The sequence below is a fragment of the Ascidiella aspersa genome, chromosome 5 (assembly GCF_963924565.1).
Source record: "Ascidiella aspersa chromosome 5, kaAscAspe10.2, whole genome shotgun sequence".
Lineage (NCBI taxonomy): Eukaryota > Metazoa > Chordata > Ascidiacea > Phlebobranchia > Ascidiidae > Ascidiella > Ascidiella aspersa.
Genome location: NC_139451.1, coordinates 17667444 through 17689361, shown reverse-complemented (window position 1 = coordinate 17689361; position 21918 = coordinate 17667444). Strand labels below are relative to the sequence as shown.

Below are 21918 nucleotides of genomic sequence, written 5' to 3'. Positions count from 1 at the left end.
CTCGGCAAAGCCAGTTCGGTGAAAGTTCTCTTTTGCAAAACAAGAACAAGAAAGCAAGTTTTGTGTTTTTTATCGAAAGATGTTAAGTAACTTATTCATAATTTTTCCTTAGATTGCAACTTATAATCCGTTTTAACCTTTCTAGTTGCAGGTTTCGATTCCGTAAGGTCAATGACAGGTGTATCTTCCTGGTCGTTGAAAATCTCGAAAGCATTCAGTTTCTTACGCGATTTTGAACTTTTGGTGATCGACGGTCGTGCCGATGTTTGCTTCGACGACGGAAGCCTGTCAATCAAATTTTAAGTAAAAAACACGAAACGAGTATAAGTTATGCTGAAAATACACAGATACCAGTACCATAGCAAAACACGAACCGGACGAACTATAATAACGAACATAATAGTGTTCGTGTCTACGTTGTATACCAAAGACAAGGCCATTTAATTTCTAATTGGGTAGTGATTTTTGGCGAGATTTTCAAACACTTTGGTTAAGCCATTAAGTACAGTATTTTTAATCAAGAGGGACACAAAAAATGCCCAAGACCTTATTGTAATTGACTAAAGTTTGTCAAGTGTTTGCACATCAGAAATATTATTTTAGTGTGAAACAAGTATACCTTTTCACATGCGGTGTTCTGTACGTGCTTTCCAGCGTCGACTTGGTTTGACTTTGCAACTTTTGTTTTGGTCTGGAACGAGCGGGCGTCTGAAATGCTGCAATCTGATTGGATGATACACTCGGTGTCTTGGTTATGCTGGTGTTGATATTGGGTGTGACCATACCGCTAAATAAGAAAAAAATTAACGATCACGATGTAGAAAGAACATGCGACTTGCTTTGTATTCACGTCCCTTTGACATGCAATAAGTGCAGTGTTAAAGTTGGCTTGTTAATGATTTAATATAATTTCATTACACAGACAACTCGTTTTAATGCCCCGTTCTACTTGACCCAGTCTCACGATATTTACAAGATTGCACTTATAGCACGGGTCAGGCAATTTCTTCCGAATACTTCTTTATAAAAAAATGTTTTTACCTATAACAGAAACTAGCTAAACAATGAAAATGTTGCGCTCCTAAAACATTTTTTATTACACTTTTTCTAAAGGAAATTAAATCCTTTTCGAAAAGCCAGCCAGGCGCCAAGTTCTCACAACTTCAACGATATGCCACAAGGTCTACGGGTAAAAAAGGATGAGAATCACTCGCCTAGATCGTGAAGTCGAATACAAATTACAGACTAGTCCTGCCTTTTAAGATTGTAATTATGTTTAAATCCTTATCTGCCATACAGGATATTATAATGCTTTAAGAAATAAACTCAAATTAATTTCTTTGATCTTGGCAATATGTATTTCTTGTAGAAATAAAATTATAGACCACAGAGGCGATAAATTGACAAATGCTAAAACTGGCATATTTCAATTATCCGAACGGACTCCAGCCATAAGACCAAAATAGCACTAATACCTAATAGTCGTAATTAAACAAAAATGGATTCGGACCTAAACCAAATGGATTCGGACTTAAACCGTCGGAATAACACCTAAATAACAAGAATCAGGCTTTACGACATTTTAGCTAGCCCCAAACCACACCTCTAAGTACATCACTAACTGCCCTAATAATTTTCGCCCCACTCCGTTTTCTAACGCGTTATTTTAGCCATCTTAGGCCTTATTTCGATGAATTTAGGACTTATTTCGACAGATTTATGTCTTATTCCGACGGTTAAGTTCTTATTCTGTAGCGGATATTACTGCGTATTTGGCATTATTATGTTGTGGCTTTAATACTATGGTTTATAGATTTTTCTGCTTTAGGTATAATTGCGTTTTAGGTCTTATTGTGTGTTGCCGTCCGAACTAATTTTATCTCATCAGTTGAATATCAAAAAAAATTCCAAAAAAGTTATTTAAATCTCCAATAGTAAAATATTGAACCTAAATTAACGTCAAGCTCACTTGGATTTGTCTTCGGCCGTTTTCTCTAAATTTAGCAAACTCATCTTTTTGCTTAGACTTTTTGCATTTTCCAAATCGCCTTTAGAACCACTTTTTGAACATGAAATGGCATCAATAACATGGTTCAGATGCACGGAAATATCTAAAAATAAAAGTAGAAATGTAACAATAAAGTTTAATGTGATATGAACGAAATATCGGATGAAAAACAAATTGCAATGGAAAAGTATAAGGGAGCAGTGATTCTCAAATCGTGTGTTCCGGTTCAATACAATTAAGCTATTCTGATTACTTCTAGGAAAAACGGCTATTCCTATTACTTATAGGCATGCTACTTGAACACAACATTTTGCCTGTAGTCTTTGAAAAACTGTTAAAATTATAGTATTTGGACTCTGTGCCGTATATCAAGTTTTTGTATTGTCGACACTTTCGTCATTAACTTTTTAAACTTTGAGTGTATCACAAGCTAAAAAGTAGACTGGTATATTGTCTTTAATATATGATTTTTTACAAAACATGCCTAAGCAACTGCGATAGGAATTTCCCTCAAAATAAAATAATTAAAAATAAAAACCTGTTTTAGGGGATTTTATCTTTTCCAAAAATAGTAAACCAGCTGTGAGATGAATTTGCGCCAAAACAGAATAAAAGTCCACCGGCAAAGACATACCTGGATATTACCAAAGAATTAAGTTCAAGTGTTGTTAAACTTTTCATAACGTTTAGCTAAAAAGCATAGCGTTAAATTACCGTTAAAAGTTTTTAAAAGAATCTTAGTTTGTTTAAATTTATACCCTCTGTTCAACACATACCATATTGTATAGCGTTAGAGTGCTATTGTAAATACCAAACAGATGCCTAACGTTCTAATTAATAGCGAAATCATGTGATTCCCAGTAAACAAAAACGCACTGGAAAGTTTTTGCAGCGCGATTTTGACGAAATGTTTCGATGACTTGTGATCGCCGATCTTGAAGTAAACTTGAGAAAGCTTCGAAATCACCTTTAACTCTTCAGCAAGCAAACCTAAATGAATTGCAAAAATTAAAATCGGCCTGATCAATACGTTATTGGGCCAGATATTAGCAACGTATACATAGGACTTGTTTATCCTTTATATTTTGAGGCATTACACATACGTTTTTAAAGAAACGCTTTTGTTGGTTTCTACATTATAGAAGTTCAATTACCGAGCTTTTTGACAAGTCGTGATTACCGGAAAGATAAGAAACGTCTACAACTAATATATTTAAAAAAAGTCTTGTATCGTCATTTTTATTGTCTTAGAGCAGCGGTTCCCAAACTTTTCTAAAATCTTTGCCTGGTGGACCCTTTTAAATTATTTTGATATTTCGCGGCCCTATACAAATATAAGGGTCAGTTGACCCATGTTTCTTTGTAGTACACTAGTACAGTCACGATTTAACCATTTTCTAACTAATGCGAACAATTCGCTGATAGCAGCTGGTACAGCACAATATATGCTTTATGATGTCAAAATAGACATGATGAGACACGCTATATTATTATCTAATAATAAAGCGTAACTACAGAATAATAATGATGACAGATAATGTTTAAATACTTAAAAGACAAAAGACTAATTCTCATTGCGGACCCCCTGAAACTTCTGTACAGACCCCAGTTTGGGAACCGCTGTTATAGATAAGTTACGACCAAGTATCCGGAAATATTAAATAAATAGTAGTTTTATCATTACTATTTTATCATAAGCGAATACGCTGATCTTAATAATATGATAGATTACACCTGCCCATTCCCATACATACACATTTGACATGTAACTAGGCGGTACTTTAACAACAGGGTTCTTAAATTGTGTGTCGTGCCGCACTAAAATACCGCTTCGTTTCTTAACTCGATTGCGAGTTTTTGTTACTAAAAACTGCAGCATTTAATTGTGTTTTTCTGAACGAACAAAAAAATCGAACTATTTGAGTGAATATTGGTAAAATATTTTAAGCAAGTTTGCAAACCTTAAAGCTACAGGAGATTTCACATAACTACTTACATTTTGGGTCTAAATCCGCCTTGCTGTCAGCACTGTCCGCCGCAGTTAACTGCAAACGAAAAAAAATATTTACCTTTTTGTTTAAAACGGTTATCTATTATAGATAAATGAATCCTTCAGTAAATAAATAACAGCAGCTGACTAAAAGCGTCTTTACAGGTTATATTTCCTGGCGGAAAATGTCTTGTTTACTTTTGATATAATTTACGTTTGACTGATCTTCGTTACTTTAGGTTTTAGTAGGAGCTTTTTGTTTACGAATATGCAATAATCAAGCGAACCAATATCAGGTACTTTATTTAACTCGTCACCTGCAACAAATGCTGCTTGAATTTAAATGAAAGCTCTGCGATTTGACTTCTTGTTCTTTCCAGGACGGAGACTGCTTCAGCAGCGGTACATGTGGCCTGGAGCATAAATCAATTTAGTTAAAAGCGTGTTTATCTCGTCTATTATTGTTAAATAGAAGAAAAAGTGTTTCAATAACCCGACGTTAGAATCTATAGTATACTATTTAGTTTTACCTATTTGTATGTAGAAAGTGGGAAGCAAAACGTTTTTTTGTGACACAAACGTCAAATTGTTCGTTTAGGCCTTGGATATGGCAATATTAATATTTGAACTTTAATTAGGTGTATCTTGGCACAAAACGCAGAATGTTACCTCCAAATATTCAGCGTGAAGCACAGCAAGGCTGCACTGGCTCCTGTATAGCGAAATGTTCCGGCACAACTTGCACGAGCAAGGTGCGTTGTGCAGAAACATGTTCTTGTGGCCTTTGTCTGGCGATAGCCTTCTTCTCTTATTCTTTGCCAGCTGAGGACTAGCCATGACATCACACCGATCGAGCATCAGTTTCGAAGTGGTGACGTCAGTGTCAATAGACGACACATCGATGACGTCGTCATCCAGCTCCTCCATGACACTGCTGTTGTTAATGGCATCGCGTAGTTCCGAGTCGTCTTTTAAATTTGCTTCAGAGAGATGCACATTTTAGTTTATAGTTCAGCGTTTAAGATATTTACATGCATTCAAAAAATGAGTGTAAATTCGGCGAACTAACTGGTCTGTGTAAGTTTTTATTTTTGGAATGGGGAGAGCGGATAAAGATAAGTATACTGTATAGGTAAACAAAAAAGATTGAAATCGTACTACACTTAAAGCTATCATAAACTTGGGCTTACAGTTTTACTTATAGAAAACAAATCACACAAAACCCTTTCAAACGTTAAATTTGGTTTCAATATTTCTATCACCCAACATGTTCAATTGTTCATGGAATCAAGCGTTTTACTGACCGGTCGAAAAAAGTTTCTGTCGCTTGTAGTTAGTTTTAGAAGCTGTTGATGCCACGTAAGACAGAAGCTCTTGGCAGATGACAAGTTCCTCGTTTACACGGGGATTGTTTCTTTCCTTCCATGTTAGCTGAGCCATTAATGATTGAAATTGGAGTTCTCTGAAATATTTAAGTTTGTTAAGAAATTTTAAGTTTTTGAAAAACGAATCGAAAATGACAAGATAAAAAACTAAACGGTAAATAAAATAAAAAAAAGAAGCCAAAACGGTAAATAAAGTTTTCTGTAAAGCTGTTATCATAACATGACCACTATTTAAAATAAATAACAAATCTAACGAGAATAATAACCTTACTTAAATAAATAAGAACCAATGGTTTGCCATTTAAAACATAATTTAAGAATAAAAATAATTTGCGGCAGTTGTTTACTAAATGAAAGCACAGAATACCTTTCAGGCAGCTGCAAGAGGCGACAGATCAATATCCCATCAGTATTGTAGAGGCTGGCGAATCTCAGGTCGCCTGCCAACACCCACAGATTGGCCAGATTGTACGTGCTTTCCAGTAGGACGTACAGCAACTCGAATTCCTTCAGCATGTCGTTGTTGCTGTCTGAAGACGAGAAACATAAGCTTAATACTTGTAATTACATAATGAATGAAAAACAATTTTGAGCGGCTGGCATGAACACTAGAAAAGAAAACTCTTGTCAGCATTGTTGTTAAAAATTTCCTTCACCAACTTTTTGACTTTCTGCCGAACTTCGGAACAGTCAGAGATTTGCCCGCTATCGAAAAGTCGTAAATCTTCAGCATCTGAAACAATAAAAATGGGCCTCGTGATATGAAGTCATACAACGTGGTAGAGGAGAACCCATTGACAAGCAGCTGACTGGTCTATCTAACGGTGACTAGAGAATTAGCGCTAAACTTCAATGTTAGATTAACTTGTGCTGCTTCTAGTAAAATACCGAAGAAAGTAGGTATGAAGTATTTTGCGTAAAAGAGATATTAGAATAGTACAGAAAATCTTCCGCTAAAATTTAAATAAAAACAGTCACACGAAAACGGGGGACATGCTTCAAGTCACGCAAGGTTTAAAGCATTTTGTGGCAACATTGTACATATGACTTTCATTCGGTTTAGCATTGCTTCACAACGGTAGTAACATTGCCTTTCTGACCACGTTTTAACCAAACCTAAATTTTCGGACACAACGTTAACACAGCGAAACACGTTCGGCAAACCACACGCAAGCAATAGACCTTAAATACTCCCGGCATTGCCTGGCTGAGCAACATGCAGGCAACCTTCTGCGTCTGGGCGGCTTCGTACACCACGAACTCTCTGCGGCCATCGTGCGGTCGTTGAGCCGCCAAGGCGACGCAGAGACGGGATCGCACTAGGTCGGCCTGCGCGCCCAGGAAGCTTGCCACATGCGAGCTGCTGCGCGACTTTGTGTCGATAAACCCGTGCCCAATCACGTCGTTCAACGCTTCGGAAGCCTTGTCGATCTGTCATGAGAAAAACACTAATAACCACCGGCGCTTGGCAAATTGGATGTTTTTCCTAATAATTGGTTTGCTTTATATATATATATATCGTAATGTTGTGATTCGCGTAATTCTTTTTCAACCAAACTTCAATTCTAAACATATTAGAAAAAATCTGCAAAAAGTTAAACCATTTATTGTCAATTTGTACACCGATTTCTATTGACACGTTAAGGAAGTAAGTAATACTTACAGTTTTGCCTTTAGCTGACATTTTAAAACACACAACAGAGTACTGCCCATTTTTTTTAGTTATATTTTACGTTATTTAAGTAACACTTGAACAAAGATTTATTAAGGAATTGTACGAAATAAAGATACCATTCCGTTGTTCAAAAGCGCTTCGGCGAGACACATGCCGGCAGAAATTGTCGCTTGATTATTTAACTTGGAAATCCGCTCACTTCGCTCCTTGCATTTCGTAACGCACCTCTCAAATTCTAAAAATAAAAACCTGAGGTTTAACCTAAAATCGTTTAGGTTGCTAAAAAGTCTTAGCTGAAGTGACAGCAAATGGTGACAGCAAATCCCACTGACCCATATTATGATAACAGAGCTGATAACTGATTTGATATCAAGTGCCAGTTTAGTACACGGTCGACAATCCGAAACCTATTAATAAAGGTGATTTAATTAACTTTTGCAAGTGTTGCAACGCAATGTTTTCTACCAAATTTTATTCGATATAGGGGCTTTTTTTAATCAATTTTATTTAACTAAACCTCTGAACCTCCGCGCAAGTCATTATCTTAAAAAACTGGTTAACGTGGGTAAGTATCGGTCGCCACTACTGGCCACCAGTCTTCGGTTTAATTTCTTACTTTCGGCCAAGTCTTTTGCTTGGTTTGCCCAAGTAAGCGCAGCTGAATAGAGTCCACACTTGGCGCTAAGTGTCGATATGGAACAGTGCGTGAGGATGAGATGCAGAAGAAGCACAGGAACGTTGTTGTCTTTGTCTGAAAACGATTAGACAACTGATTTAAGTTGTAAAGTGGTTCACCGACTTATCTGTATTTTCTACTCATTTTTTAGTTTTCAGTTTACGCGACTCCACAATGTCAGGAACCACCGCAATGTTACCAAATCTTCATAAAATAGAAAACGTTTTGCATGCATATTTCCGTAATTAAAGACTTTTGTTTCTAATAGGAAAAATGCATGGTGCGTCCATGACGTAAAAACAGAACATTGAGATGCGTAATAAGGTAAAGCACTATTATACACAAAATACGAAATTGAATTAATTTTAAAATTGGTAGTTCTACTTGTTAAACTAAATTAATAAACAGATTAAGGCAGTATTTAAAAGCAGCAAATAAATGTCTTATTAAGAAATACAGTATAAACAAAGACATCTTAAACTTGAAGCATTTATGGAAAATATACACGGGTTTGCTTATTCGGCAACCTAATGACATGTTGTTAAATTAGAGGATTGATTTTAAAAATAGATTTATTCTGTTTATGTTATTTCACTTTGCCTTCAATTAATATTCAATCAATAAGATTGTTTGTTTTTTTGTGTTCAAGTCGGGGTATACTATGTGATTTTGCTAGTAGGCTGGGAAGGTGGCGACAAAAAAGGTATTCATAGGTAAACGCTTTAATAAGACAAAAGAGTCTTCGTTCGACAAAAGTGCAATGATGATGTCATAAACACGATTTTCTTCACTTGCCTGCCACTACTGCATTTAGAAAATAAACAAAGCAACGCCTTAGACATATCCTTGCGAAACCAGGGTGGAAACCAATGTGGTAAAAAACACAGTGCATAAAAACAACTTTCAACACAACACCTGTTATGTTGTACACCTCGCATGTGAAACAACTTTTTTAATTTTGCCTTAAACAATACGGTAGCACTCGTAGATTTTTCATGATTTAAATATTTAAATAGTGTTCAAATTAAATTTGTACGGCCATATTCTCCCTATAATAATAAAAGCATTGCTCCGCAACCAATGTGCCGCGTAAACTGTTTTTTAAGATTCACATTTTCCCAAAGTACTGTCAAATATTGCAAACTACTAATGCAAGAAACTTTCACCTAGTTCGGCATTTTGATAAAATAATTGTGGTAATTTTGATTGTTTTCAAATATTTGAAACAATTTTCAAATTTATGCTAAATTAAATCACAAATAGTCTAATTTGGAAATAAATTTTAAATAAACTCAAATAACAGGCTATAAGCGCGTGCCGCGTAAACCAGAAGTTTAAAACATAATTGAAAAATAGTATATTCGTAGACAATAAGCTTTATTTTTTATTTAATAACCTGAAGTATATAATAAAATCGTGAATAATTTCTACTTGACACTTCAATACTCATTTTATCGTATTTTATTGCTACTGATTGATAGGGATGCTCAAAGTAGAATATCGAATCCTTGGATTCGAATCCAGATGGGATTCGAATCCAATTCTGCCGTTTATTTCGGGTAATTGGAACCGATATAATTTAATGTTTTACCGCCGATTGTTGCGCCTAATTGTACAAACGCGTGTGGCAAGTTGGCCTGTCGCTGCGGCGACCAATTTATAGTGCTTACTTTAAATGTAACCTCCTGGTAGTGCAGTGTCAGCGTTTTTTCGGGTGACCAATTACCGCGTCTCGCGATAACGTTCGTCTAATAATTAAGTGTCAATCAAGCATTATCGGGCGAGCGACTAACGTGTAATGTCTGATGTGGAGTTCGCAATTGCCCTAAATGCGTTAAGTTGCAAAAGTAATATTACGTTGTAAAACGTGCTGGCCGTCTACAAAATGCGCTATAGGGTTACTTAAGGTCAACTTTAGGCCAATATTCAGCGAGGTTATGCAGTTATGCACAGCGTAATTGTCAAGAATTCGTTATGTCAATAGTAACTTTGTATTCTTTGCAGTACATTATTTGACTGCATAACAGATCATGTTAGTCCATAAAGAAGCACTAAAACCCAACAATGCTTTAAAAAACAGGACCGAATTGCTTAAGACTTCTGTGTGCAGTGTTTCATTGTACTCACTATTGGCAAAAATATAAGTTTTGGCAACAACCTGGACAGTTGATATAATACAGTTTACAGAACTGTTTCAAATGACAGTTGTTAAGAATGTTAAACATATGGGAGATTTTTTTATTATAATGTACACATGTTAGCAAATTGTTTAGGCGATTTATTGCTGTGATTGTAGGCTCTGTGGGGTAGATTAAGATTAATCCCTTCCCCAAACAAAACCAAGGTTGTTTTATTTAATAAAAATATACTAGGATTCGCTATTCTGGATTCGTTATTCTAGATTCGAAACCTATTATTCTAGAATACCTTGGGATTCTATTTTGAACATCCCTACTGATTGATCACATTTGTTTCAACCCTTTTCGTGTCAGAATAGCACAATTGGGTTTACAGATTGGGTCAAATGTATAGAAAAAAAGTAGGCGGATTCCTATCGGATAACGGGGATCCCGGGTGTTTGAGGTACGGATGCACATTTTTTGTATTACTATAATTATATTAATCTGTAAGGTGTTTTAAAATAATTTATCTACAGCAGAAGCTATTACTTACCAATGTCGATGGTAGTTTGTAGAAGGCGAACTATTAACTGATGAGTTCGAAGCGATTCAACAAACTGAAATACATTTCGAAACAAATTCAATAGTTATCGACAGGCATATAGCGTTGCCGCTTGCCGAGCATGTCACTTTACTTTACATCTGATGATAATCCTTTTCGAAACTTTATATTAGAAGCAGATAACAGCTGAAGTCATGAGGTTTCTGTTAGTTTAAGTACAAATATGTAACGATATAAAAATATATATATTTTAATAAACTATAGGTAAAATAATATTGCTATAAAATAGATAATACGACAAAAGCCGAAAGCTTCAAATTTAATAACGATGTCCGAATATTAACGCAAATTAGAATTACGGCCAGGCAAATATCTCACACAATTCGATAAACTGGGTGCCCACGGTAAGACAATCAGCGAAACCATACGACCTAGCAAGGATCGTCGGTAAGCAAGGCATGGGTAGCCTGCAGTAAGATATGAACTCACGACCTCGGCCAAACCGGAACCGTCGCTCAACCAACTAAGCTGCGCAGGCTCAGTGGGAAGAGGTCGAGAAACTAGCATTGCCAGTTACATCATGGGTGCAAAGTACCACACCATTTTAGAAAGTATGATCTTCAGCCCGACCCATAAATTATAGAAATTATGACTGGTATCTTTGCAATTATAACGACACACTAATAAAAGTACACAATGTGGCTTCGGATCATGCCTGATATCAAAGAAGACATTTACCTCCTCTCTCAAGCACAAGTATATCGCGAGAATGCGCAGCGACGCAACCACTTCTAAGGTGTACTCGGGATAGATGGGCCTCTTGCTTGCCCCCGTTTTACACTCTAGCACCAAGTCGATGATATCTTTGCAATGTAAAGGTGACACTGATGGGGACCAGGTGAGATAATTGGGCTCACTGTCGTTGGTCAGTCGTTCATCCACTTCATTCCAAATCTGGAGGGTTATATCTCGGGATTAGTTTGGTTGGGTTGAAAAAAAAAAAAAAAAAAAAAACGAGAAAAAATTGGTCACCTTGCTTAGATTAGATTCCCAGGAGCAAATAAAGCTGGTGAACTTGGCTAAAAACGCTATTTCCCATTTTGTCTCGACGTGCTTTAATGCCTTGACGACATTGTTGCAGAGACTGGACGAATCGCTATGGAAAGAATAAGAAAATATTTTTCACACCCGCATCAAAAGCAACTAAAAATACATGGCCTATAATAGCAAACGCATTTTCGACTAAAGCTCTTGTTCAATGGTAGCCACCGATAAAAGTAAAAATTAGTTTCTATCTTGGTTAAGGTCTTGCAATAAAGCCATATAAATCGCGAAAACCAAACCTGGGGTATTGAAACGTTCCGCGCCAGGAATGCAGCAACACAGAAAGGAGGGTACTGGCTGTTACCGCTTCAACAGTTTCCGGCTGTGCGATACTAACTATCTTGCAGAGCACTTGGAACTCTGATACCGGTGGATGTTGCCTGCGAAAACAACCTAAATTTTAAAGCATAGAAGCTACCGAGGTGGATTCAGATAGGTAAAAGGACCGAACAACTGTATTAGGGCCTAAACATAAGGACTAACCCTAAAAAAGTATTTTTAGAAAATTACTTCCAGATTCAGGGCACAATGTACTACATGTGAGTTGAAGGAAATACATGAAATGCCTTTCGAAAGGCTTTCTGAAATCAGTCGGCCTATTCGAGATTAACAATTAGGCCAGGCTAGAAACTACTAGCCTGTGGTGAGGTTCGAACTCATGGCCTCGAACCATACCAGTACCGTCGCTGGGGAGCTTGTTTAAAAGACACCTTGCGTGCTGCATCCCACTTTTACAAACAAGTTACAACCTTTATTGAAGGGGATCCACTACCCATATTTAGTAACTGAAACGTGTTCTTATGCACATTGTGTATTCTGTGATTAGGCCCTTCAGGAGTTGTACTAGCCAACGATAACGCCACACATTACATGAAAAAAATTACAAATTGCCCAGTAATAAGCAAAAATAATAACAGATATTATACTACAAAATGTTACTTTACCAATAACCACCTGTATTGCTTGCAAACCTCCCACTCCACAAACATAACTTTGATGACGCTTGTAATCGGTAAATCTTTTTTAAAGTAATCCGCAATGGTTTGTGTTTCAACAAGTTCTTTGTTTTTAGACATGACGCGGAACTTACTGCGCCACCATGTCTCAACCTAAAATATAATTAGTCTTAAAATGAGCACGTACAAATTAAGACGATAAAAACTAGAGAAAATAATAAAATAAATGTATTGTGATGAATTCCTTGACGAAATCACTGACAGAATGGTGAACTAATTATAAAGGGGTTCAATAAATTTCTGTACCAAAGAAACAACCTCAGGTCCATACAGTCCTTTAAATTCAATGAATATACTGTTGCTGCCAGGCATTGTATTAATTATAAAGGGGTTCAATAATGGTGGTAATATTATACATAGAACGGCGCAATACAACTAGCAGTTTTCCTAATCACATTATTATGCCAAATAAGGTAATTTACTACTTCATTATTTAAATGTAGAACAGAGTGGATTTTTTGCTTTCTATTATAAACGTTTCTTACTCTAATATAAAAATAACTCACTTCTCCAAATTGATACACATTTAGATGAGTTTATTAAGAGTACCAAAAAAGCTTTTCTAATCTAATCAAATAAATACATCCCTATAAAACAAATGTAAACTGTACACTAATTGATGATCTTTGATTTTGTTTGTAAAGTTTAAAAACATATATATAATTATATATAAAATACAATAATCATCTCCAACTACCATGTTTCTGCATTTGTTTGCGTCATGCGACCACAAAAGTGAAGCAGCCTTTGCGGACACTTCCATTGCCCTTTCATTATCTCCCAAATGACAAAGCATTCTGCATAGAACAGTTCCGCTTAAAAAAACCTGCAAAAAACATTAAACCTTAGTTTACAATGACCTTTAAATGCTTCAGACGAGACTTACAAAAAAATAATGGGTATTGTACTACCACTTATCATTTGTCATTTACTTTTTGTAAAGAATGAATTCTTATGACTTAAAAACATAACAGAAATAGTATTTATGGTTAGATTTTATTCTTAATTTTTTAATTAAAGTAACTTACTTTAGGCAAAAAGCCTTGTTCACAACTTAAAGCAAATACATTAAGCGCAATTGGCAAGCACTTTCCACTTTCCTCTGTATTGTTACAGTTGCTTACTGCTATACAGATGTTGATGATGCAATCCACTTTAAAACAAAAGGAAATTAATTCCAGATCGGAACATATAACACAGACACATACACATCAAGATTATATTTTCATATTTTATTTATGCTATTTACGATTAATGCACACCACCTAAAGCAAATAAAGTATATATTGCCTTGAACATTAACATTGAGTTGACATTGCTCTACCAGCCCGGTATAAAGTTTGCTTACCACAATGGTCCATATTTGTTGTTGGTAACTGGGTAATGGCAACAGCATTTTGCCCCATGAGTTTATTGACAGACTCAAATGCAAAAATTCTTGTTTCTTTATCCTCGTGAGATTGTAGGAAGACATAGTAAAAGTAAATTAGCTTGGCTAATATGTCAGGGTTCAATTTCTGCAAACAATAAATCTGACTATACTAATCAAAATAATTTGATTTATACTTTTGTAATACATAGGATTTACAGTCTATATCAGTGGTAGGGTGGGAATTGGGGATGAGAGCTTTTTATTTGGGCAAGTTAGGTTTGTACTAAGTTTTTTATTTAATGATTACAGTATTACATCATTTGATGAATTCATATGTGTCCCATTAAATTGAAAAATAAATTGGTAAATGTAATTACAAAGAAAATAAGTTAATATATTTAACAGCTTTTTGTTTAATCATAACTTGAAATATTTTTTAAGGATTTCTAAGATTTAGGAATTTAAGGATTTATGAGATTTAAAATTTAATTACTACATTTTTAATTTAGAAAAATAAAGTTGAGTGCCACAGTTGAGAAATTCTGACCAAAGATATGCTCACAAATTGTATAGTATGCAGTTTAATGAAATAATTTTTTTTTAAATAAAATAGAAATACTTGCCTTTTCTTTGTGAAATAACTTGATGTTGCACAATTTGGAAATTGATATGATTGTAGATAACCACTGAAATATATATAGACACAATTTTTATATCTAAAACAATGGTTTTGATATTTTATGCAGATACAGTTTGTTGAGTAGATAAATTCATGTTTGCCATTAATGTGTTATGCTTTCATAACAATTTATTAAAAATACAGTCAACTACCTTTATCATACAACACTATTTGAAGCCAAAAGTAAATACAACAGTATGGCCTTTATTGCTTTACTTAGCATCTATATCAGGGCTTATCATGCCTTTAAAGATAACTGTGATGATTCCCTAGAGCAGGGGCGGGTAACTTCTTCAGTCGCGGGCCTAATATGGGAAAATGAAGTACTAGGCGGATTCCAGATCGATACATTCATCGGACTGCCATAGCCTGCATGTTTTGCCGCATAATGGCGGAAAAGTATTGATGTAAATTCTAAATCTAATTTGGGAAAACACAATGACCTAAAAAGCAACAATACCTGAAGCAGAAAATTCTATAAAACCATAGTATTAACACCAATTAACGACAGAATAATCCAAATACGCAGTGATACCATCAACACAAAAATAACTTAATTGTCTGAATAAGACATAAACCTGTCGGAATGTATCCTAAATTCTACAGAATAAGGCCTAAACAGCCAAAATATCGCCGAAACTGTAGGGAGAGGGTATGGGACGGTCGAGGCCATGTCTATGGTATCGACCGTATCGGTTTTGAATTTAGGGTGTCCTAATTTGAAAAGCTCCCTTAAGGCACCGCTGTTTTGGCACCTGATTTTTTGGTCCTGTTTGGGGTTATTGGTTGGGTTAGAAAATGTGTTAGGGTTGGATTTATTAGGGGAGTTAGTGATGTACTTAGGGGTGGGGGATGGTGTTGGGTAACATGTTTTATAGGCCCGATTCTGGCCATTTTGGTCTTATTTCGACAGATTTATGACTTATTCCGACTTAGACGGTACCTATTACGTCTTTTAGGTTGATGTTGTTTTTATTACGATCTTATGGCTGCAGACCTCTAATTTTAACCCAAAACAAAGAACTAAAGAAGAACTAACAATCACTATTATTTGATGTAGTAATCAAGTAGTGGGAGATTGCGGCAGACTGTGGCGCGGGCCACATTATAATGTAAGACCGGAAGCTGTCTGCGGGCCGCTCAATCCGGCCCGTGGGCGGTGTGTTGCCCGCCCCTGCCCTAGAGTTAAGTAAAAGCATATTTCCAAAACTACATTTAAAATACAAAAAACAAAACGCCCCTCACTTGTTTTAACTATTGACCACCAACAAATAAGTAGTTACTGCTTGTTAAAACAGCATGAACTTTATAACCAGCCAGCAACAGAAGAAACATTTATAAAAAAACTCTGCGAACCCTTAGGTGACTAAGGGCATTAGAAGAACATAACTTTCTTGGTTGCAGCCAATACACTGCAGGGGGAGTTCAAAGGGAGAGCGCCACTCGCATTGCTCGATTTAATTGTAAATAATTGAATGTAAAAATTAAATTAAATAAATTGTTATTATTTATTGAGAATTTACACATGTAATTGCTTTGTGTACCATTTTAATGTAATCTGCATGCAGTTCCGCATAAGCCCTATTTAAACACTTTGTACTTTTAAAACTCATAAGTAGGGCGAATATTTTTTGACTTGTCAAAATTTTGTCAAATTTACATGTTAGGTCAAAATTTGTCAACATTTTTTAAGTCGAAATCGAATAAAATTGCACATAAATCGCTTACAAAATTAAAAAAAAAACTAAAGTCAGCTTTTTGAAATTGGTCGTTCGCTTATTTTGAAATTAATCTTTCATTTTATCAAAAAAAAAAAATTAGTTTTGATATAAGTTCAAAGCCATTTTAACCATATTATACCTTTATTCTAGCAATATACAGTAGAAAAAATGTGTGATTAACGACGCCTAGGTTATTTAAATCAATGTATTTCTAACAGGTCAAAATTTTGTCAAAATAAATTATTTTCAGGTCAAAATTTGTCAAAATTTTAATTTTTTAGGTCAAAATTTCCTATTTTTTTGGTCAAAAAATATTCGCCCTACTTATAAGGTGAATCCAGCATATATTTTAGTGTTGACAATTTCTAACACTTGGTGAAATGTTTCCAATCACATACCTTAATTAATTCAGGTGCACACAACAAAATGGTGTAGGTGCAATAAACAAAACTAAATTTATATTTAATTGGTACTGATCGGATTTTTGTTATACAAACTTCTGTGCTTTCCACAAAGTTTATTTAACTTTCATCAAAAAAAACTTTTAATTTTTTGCAATTTCTGATTTTTTTTCTCTGTTTCTATGCTCGGACTCCTACTGTCTCCAATTAAAAAAAATTATTGTGTCAAACAAACTTTTTCCATGTTTAGTACCAATCTAAAAAAATATTGTATGTATGTTAATGCATTTTTCGTTTATCATAATGCCTCGCTTGCATCCACTTATCCGATATTATTTCAAAACAAGGCGTCACTGTCCTGTATGTCAATTATTTTTGCTTACATTAACATATTGCTGAGCAAAAGCTGATGAACAAATAAAAAATAACAAAAACATTTTTTGGTTTTTCCAGAAAAAAATAGGAGCCTTATATTTGTTCCAGGGGCCTAACTGACAAACTTATGACTCTGCCTTTTGGATTAATGAAACATAAGTTGAAACACTGACATAGACTTTGTTCGCCAACCTGTGGCTTACCACTAACAGCGATCTTCCCTGTTTTAAATGTATTTTACTTTCCTGTTGTTTCAATGTTTAAAGCTGTATAGAATTTAGCATAATTTACAAATTCACATTTATGTAGCCCACTCATTATTGTGTAACATTCACAGTAAAGCCAGACTAAACATGAGGGATTTCTGTCCTTAAACAAAATAAGAACAATACTAAAACTGTGTAAATCATAGTTACCTCAATACTGGAGGTATCCACTGCCTTTATCAAATTCTTCAATATTTCAAAAAAGAACTACAAAAATTTGAAACAAAAGAATGATAATGTCGCCACGAGTAACAGATTTTTTAGGCAGCAAATATACAAACCTTTGTTGCAACTTGACTAATGGCAGACTGTTCAATTTCTCCATAACCTATAAAGTAGACATACAGTGTCACTGTCACCTCTAAAACTTTATACAATTCTCATAAATTACCAAATGCTTTAAATTATGTATTCAATTTCCATAATTACAAAGTAATAAACATTGGACATTGCAAGCAAATTAAACCTTTAATAAAAGTTGCCATTCGTTCAGAGATTCCTAGAAGTTTTTCAAAGATTTCAGAGACCTCTTGATGGTGAAATTTAGTACAATTGCTTCCATCACTTGCAAGAATTCCAAAAAGGGAAAGAAACAAGTGAACAAATTTGGCTGCCAATTTAACCTCAGTTCTAGTTGTTTCACATAGCTGAACTTGGTATTGCTTTAGTTGTTTAGTAATTGCCAATACTTCAACAGACACATTAATTACATGGCAAAGGCAATAGTTAGAAGTGATGTGGGGTATGCAGAGGTTCAAACATGTTGCAAAGAACTTTTGAAATGAAAACGGGTTGTCTGAAAATAGTTTAAGTGCCAGATTAGAAAAAAAAAAAAACTTTAATCATCTGCAATTAATTAAAATAGTACATTGAGAGCTTGATAATAGCTGAATACTATAAAACAGTCTTATTATGTGCTGTTGGCTCTTGAACTCAAAGTTATCTGTATAATTTGATGTCATCATCTTTTAATACTGCATATTTTAAATCACTCTAAATATCTAATAGTTAGTGATATTATTTTGATAAAACAAATTAGAAAACAGCCTACGGTTTGCAATAAGGGAAGTCACAAATCCATTCATATGACAACAGAGATGCAAAATTGAAAGACATTCCCCGGTATGACAACTGCATTTTTTGTCCATTACCTTGAGATTCATCATCCTCAAAGAAGCATAATAAGCAATCTAATAAAAAACAAGAAACAGGTTAAGAGTTGGTAAATGCACAAGTATATATAGTCTTTCATAATTGCACCTAGGGACTTTTTGGAAAATAAAACAAAGCTAATGGATCAATAACAACCTGCTTTGGGCATTCCAAAACTGTAGTCCGTTGAAGGAAAATTTCTGTGAATTCATTAACCATTTTTGCAGACTTCCTACAACACAAAATGAAAATATAATATTTTTTATTTGAGAGATTATATTTATATCTTAATTTCCAAAAATTATATACTATAGATTTGTTTATATATATTTTAAGTTTGAAAAAAAAGACTTATTAATAAAAAAATGGATAGAAAAGTTTTTGTTATTTAATATACACCTTGAAGTCAATTCTGCATTGTTGTTTTATGTTACCTTTTTTCTGCTTGAGATATAATTTTGTATAATAATTTGTCAATTCCATTCTTTGGTATATCACTGATAGCATCTATTTTTCCTGTAGCTGCTTGAAGAAATACCAAACAATTCATAGAAAGCGTTAAAGCTTCAAAAAACTCTTCAATGGAAACAATGTTTTCCAGACCCTAATTCAAAGTAAAGCACCAAAAACTAACAATTTTGACATTGAGTAAAAACAAACAAAGACATTACAAAACTCTGTATTATACCTTCAATAATTTGAAGTTTCCTAAGTAAAGTTAGATAAAGACATAAATTACCATTTAAATGATTTTTAGAAAAATACATACTTCAACTATATGATGTAGAATTGTGTATACACATGTTTGAGTTCTCTGAAATGGAGTTGCTGCCAATCTATCCTGCAATACAAATGTAGCAACTTACTAATTTAAACATACAAAAAAGTCAATGTGGATTTAATGCATACAATGTTGCAAAAAAATTATGAAAGGGCAAAAGTAAGTAATTTTAGATTATTGAATTTGATATTATTTGATAGAGGGTATGTTTTAAGATTTAAAACTTGAAATTTTTTTTATTCAGTCTGGGTGAGTGCTGATGGACACCAGCTCGCCAGACTAGCGAGACTGCAAAAATTGTTTTTTTTTGTGAAAAATGTTGTGCTGTGAAACTGACTTTAAAACAAAATCTCACTAAATAATTAAAAAAAAACAATCAAACTGGATAAAATCGTTAATTTATTCATTGTTTACTTTTGGGTGTGCGGATTTCTGATAAAAAAACCTCAGTAATTGTTAAGCACTTAACTACATTACATTTGTCTTATGTCTATCCATGCATGTAAATAAACACGTTAATTTGATTTTTTTAGAACTATGTATACACACCCAAACAGTAAGGCAGGGTAAATTATTGAAAAAAAATTTGGTATAAAATACTCAGACGACATGCCAGTATTTTAAGAAGTATTATTTTTGTCACACAAGTGCAAATTTCAATTTAGAACCAACCATATTGGGGTACATAAATCTTTTTGTTTGTTTAAAAACAGATCTAAGAGTGTTTTCTAAAAATTAAAAGTTTGATAACAAGCTATCGAATAAGTTTGAACCTCAGTTAAATGATAGTAAATATATATCACGTTTAACATGGAAATTAAATCTTATAAGTTAAATAGAATGACAAACGGTTTTGAACCCAAATCCGCATGGGTGTGGGTTAGGGTTCCTCTCCGGGAATGTTTCGACGGGAAATTCCCGGGATTTCCCGCGAATTAACAATCCCGAATCCCAGGAAATTTTTTTTATAATCCCGAGTATTCGGCAACCTAGCAAAACTTTAAAAATATTGCCATTTTTGACTAATATAAATAAAAAAAAATAGTACCAACCATGTTAACATCGTTGCCTGAGTTGTTTTATTTGCGCTTACCAGCGGAAAAACCTAATTAAATTTATTCTAACAAAAAAAATATGTCATGCATGCGCATGCATGCACAAATAACGGCCTGACTCGTATTAGAGAACGTCTTCAGTTATGAACGTACAAATTAATAAAAAAAAATGGTCTTTAAATACCGCTTACCACAACGCAAATTATTTGGGTTAGAATGTGGATTAGCATTTGGGTAAGGGTGGGTCAAGGGTCATTATTAATAATAAACGTAATAATACTTGACACACCCTCACCCAAACGCTAACCTGTGGTATGCGGTATTTCTTTCTTTTGTTTTTTTTTTGCATAACTTTCCACGTACATAAGTGAAAGAACGCCCATAAATGAGCTTAATTAAATGTTTGGAGCTAAAATAAAAAAACACAAACCTCAAAATGACGTAATTTTAAGTATATTTTTTTTGTCGGGATCCCGGGATTCCCGGGAAGTTTCATTTTTCAATCCCGTTTCCCGGTAGTGAAAAAAAACGGGAAAAAGAGGAACCCTAGTGTGGGTTGGTCAAGTATTATTATATTCATTATTTAATACTATTGCATAACCCAAACGCTAACCTGTACCCTAACCGAAATAATGTTTGTTGTGGTAGGTTTCTACACCAGGTTGTCTGGATAGTATGGCAAATCTCGACGAGATCTTGCGAGTGGATGCCTGCAAGGGCAAAAAAATCCATGTGGCCGGGTGCACTTTCAATTTCTGGGCGCACTTTAAGATTTTCCAATGACCTCCGTATTGCATATGCGCTAAATAAGGGGGCACAAGTTTTTTTTTCAAGTTTTTAGGAGTGCACTTTTGAAAGGTTGAAAAAAACTAGCGGGTGCACTTTGCAATTTTGCAAATTCGCTTTTCAAAAAAAAACAAAAAACATCGAAATAACGGCGCTCTTTCACTTATGTACGTGAAAAGTTATGCAAAAAACAAAACAAAATAATACAGCATACCACAACGCATATTGTTTGGTGAGGGTGGGTCAGGTAATATTATGTTTATTATTAATAATAACTTGACCAACCCTCAACCAAACGCTAACCCGCAACCTAACCCAAACAATATGCGTTGGGGTATGCGGCATTTAAAGAAAGTTTTTTTTTTTTTTTTTTTCACGTACATAAGTGAAAGAGCGCCGAAATAACTTACGTAGTACTTTCTTGCTTTAGTTGGTAGTAATTCGATATTTTTCTTTAAATTTAGTAAAAGAGATTCGATATCCATTTCAAAAACCATTTATATTCTGTTGACCTAATAACATTAAACTACTTTACAATTTAATACCTCCTACAGCATTTAAACTTGCCGCGAAGTTGCTTAGTAAACACCAAAGTCGCGTGTCGCTTCTGTGGCATAAAAGTGGCGCGTGTCGCCTGTAAATGGCTTCCGTGTTCTTATTTCGTTATAATATAACTTAATTGATTAGCGTATGCTAAAAATGTTACTGTGTCAACCAGCATTTTTAGCGTCTCAAAATTTGATTTTAATACTCTTTGACCGAAACAAAAAAATTTAAACAATCTTTTTGGTTCT

The 21918-nt window shown here is 34.5% G+C and overlaps 1 protein-coding gene across 1 annotated transcript in view; it reads right to left on the bottom strand.

Annotated features, from left to right (window-relative positions):
• LOC146145141 (uncharacterized) overlaps window positions 1–21672 on the bottom strand; it is a 31344-nt gene extending 9672 nt beyond the window's left edge. Inside the window, exons 1-31 of the mRNA XM_083390490.1 lie at window positions 21535–21672; window positions 19272–19343; window positions 18937–19106; window positions 18659–18734; window positions 18402–18540; window positions 17817–18146; window positions 17632–17678; window positions 17501–17557; window positions 14532–14594; window positions 13885–14053; window positions 13565–13689; window positions 13234–13362; window positions 12475–12629; window positions 11760–11900; window positions 11449–11572; window positions 11155–11370; window positions 10408–10471; window positions 7675–7809; window positions 7175–7293; window positions 6566–6814; window positions 6044–6116; window positions 5751–5913; window positions 5303–5460; window positions 4668–4978; window positions 4316–4411; window positions 4005–4053; window positions 2885–2998; window positions 2547–2642; window positions 1970–2111; window positions 620–787; window positions 138–285 (exon numbers count right to left, since the gene is read on the bottom strand). Of these exons, the coding sequence (XP_083246616.1) occupies window positions 138–285; window positions 620–787; window positions 1970–2111; window positions 2547–2642; window positions 2885–2998; window positions 4005–4053; window positions 4316–4411; window positions 4668–4978; window positions 5303–5460; window positions 5751–5913; window positions 6044–6116; window positions 6566–6814; window positions 7175–7293; window positions 7675–7809; window positions 10408–10471; window positions 11155–11370; window positions 11449–11572; window positions 11760–11900; window positions 12475–12629; window positions 13234–13362; window positions 13565–13689; window positions 13885–14053; window positions 14532–14594; window positions 17501–17557; window positions 17632–17678; window positions 17817–18146; window positions 18402–18540; window positions 18659–18734; window positions 18937–19106; window positions 19272–19343; window positions 21535–21621 (4185 nt within the window). The 5' untranslated portion in view covers window positions 21622–21672. The remainder of the gene's footprint in view (window positions 1–137; window positions 286–619; window positions 788–1969; window positions 2112–2546; window positions 2643–2884; window positions 2999–4004; window positions 4054–4315; window positions 4412–4667; window positions 4979–5302; window positions 5461–5750; window positions 5914–6043; window positions 6117–6565; window positions 6815–7174; window positions 7294–7674; window positions 7810–10407; window positions 10472–11154; window positions 11371–11448; window positions 11573–11759; window positions 11901–12474; window positions 12630–13233; window positions 13363–13564; window positions 13690–13884; window positions 14054–14531; window positions 14595–17500; window positions 17558–17631; window positions 17679–17816; window positions 18147–18401; window positions 18541–18658; window positions 18735–18936; window positions 19107–19271; window positions 19344–21534) is intronic.
• Window positions 21673–21918: the final 246 nt, after the last annotated feature.